Source organism: Erinaceus europaeus, chromosome 9 (genome assembly GCF_950295315.1).
Source record: "Erinaceus europaeus chromosome 9, mEriEur2.1, whole genome shotgun sequence".
Taxonomy (NCBI): Eukaryota; Metazoa; Chordata; class Mammalia; order Eulipotyphla; family Erinaceidae; genus Erinaceus; species Erinaceus europaeus.
Genome location: NC_080170.1, coordinates 57328545 through 57330618, shown reverse-complemented (window position 1 = coordinate 57330618; position 2074 = coordinate 57328545). Strand labels below are relative to the sequence as shown.

General features: G+C 33.7%; 1 protein-coding gene across 1 annotated transcript; it reads right to left on the bottom strand.

Annotated features, from left to right (window-relative positions):
• Nucleotides 1-928: 928 nt before the first annotated feature.
• On the bottom strand, nt 929-1870 carry LOC103126932 (olfactory receptor 14A16-like). The gene has a single exon (XM_007537859.1). The coding sequence runs from the start codon at nt 1868-1870 to the stop codon at nt 929-931; it is 942 nt and encodes a 313-aa protein (XP_007537921.1).
• Between the last annotated feature and the right edge of the window lie 204 nt (nt 1871-2074).

Here is a 2074-nt window from a genome sequence, read left to right as displayed (position 1 = left end):
AGAGGGAGAAAAAAAGAATTCAGTTTCCTGCCAAGTATTATGTTAGTTATGGGATTATCATATCAATATTACATGTATTACATATTTAAATATTTACCTTCTAAGCACCATTGAATATTTTAATCAGAAATGGGTGCTAAATCTTATCACAACTTCTTTCTGGTTTTATCTTTCTTTGTGTTTATATAATATATCACATTAATTTTCCATAGACATTTTATAAATTTTATCACAAAGTGGATTACATCAAAGACCTGAATGTAAAACACTAAAATACAAAATGCTAAGTATAACATAGAAGAAAACTTAGATGAGCTTGGGTATGGTGATTACTTTTTAGGTACAGTAGCAAGGATATGAAAGCAATAACTAACAAGCCAGAACTCAGTAAATTACTGGAAAAGACAAAATTAATATAAGGTAAACAACAGATCAAACAAAGGAAAAATATCTTTAAAAGGCACTTTTAACAAAAGACCCTTGTTAAAAATTATGGGAAAATAAGAAAACTAAAAATCCCCTTGACAACTGGTCAATAAGATTTTATTTACTTTGGATAGTGGCAGAGATATTGAGATGTACCTACTTTGACATCTTATATTATGTCAGTATTTACATTAGTTTCTCACTTAGGTATTTATATTCTGTGGGTTTGTACAAATATTAATGACATATACTCATTATTACAATGCCACTTTATTTACCACCTAGACAAATCATTTATCATCCTTGATAAAATAAGAATATGTTGAAGTATATTGTTATTGGAGTTGTGACTTTTGTGTTATGTATTTTTGCAAAGCTTATCAAATTTTTATAAATATAACACTATCCTAATAACTGTAAATGTTGGAAAATATTTTAATTAAATACTAAGTAAGTGGGAAAAGAATTATACATATACTATTGTGAGAAAAGAAGATAACTTTTACTTGGTGAATATCCACTTTAATAATATTCCAACTGCCATCTTCATGGCATGGTTTCTTAAACTGTAGATAATAGGATTAAAGGTGGGGGGAACCATAGTGTAGAACATAGAAATTATAAGGTCTGAAATGGAAGGAGAGTCAGAAGTTGGCTTTAGATAAGCAAAGAAACCAGTGGAGACAAATAATAGTACCACCACTAGGTGGGGAACACAAGTGTAGTAGGCTTTCAATTGGCCTTCTGTTGATGAAATCTTCTTGACAGTGCAAAATATATAAAGATAGGAAATGACAATAAAAATAAAACAGCACATATCCACTAGCACACTAATGAAAATGGGAACAAGTTCTGCTATTAAACTTTCTGAGCAGGAAATAGCCAACAGCTGGGGAATATCACAGAAGAACTGGTGGACCACATTGGACTCACAGTAGGATAAGGAGAAAGTGCCAGCCGTGTGCATCACTGCAATCAGACACCCACCCAGCCAAGACATAGCTGTCAACTGCACACACATGTTCCTGTTCATGATGACTTCATAGTGCAGGGGATGGCAGATGGCTGCATAGCGGTCAAAGCTCATCACTGTGAGCAGGTGCAACTCTGTGGCTAAAGAAAAAATCAGTAGAAATACTTGGACTACACAGCCACAGAGTGAGATAGAGCTGTTATGAGTCAAAGAGTTGGCAATGGATTTGGGAACTGTGACTGAGATCAGGCAGAGATCCAGGAAGGAGAGATTCTTCAAGAAGAAGTACATGGGGGAGTGGAGATGCTGGTCCACAGTTGTGATGATAATGATGAGAACATTCCCCATGAGGGCACAGGAGTAAATCAAAGAGAAGAAAACAGAATGCAGGATGGACACATTTTCACTGTTAGGAAACCCCAAGAGGATAAATTCTCTCACAATTGTAAGATTTGCCACTATTGAAAGCATAATCTATATAACAAGGATAAACAAAACATTATCAAGGTACATGGAACATATGATGGGTATTTACACACAAGAATCGCAATATTTACATGATTATGTCTTAGGTACTAAACGCTGCATCATTATCTGTATAATGATAAATACCAGTTTTATTTCATTTTACATGCATGTACCATTATTGTATTATCTAAATGTATTTTGTGAAAG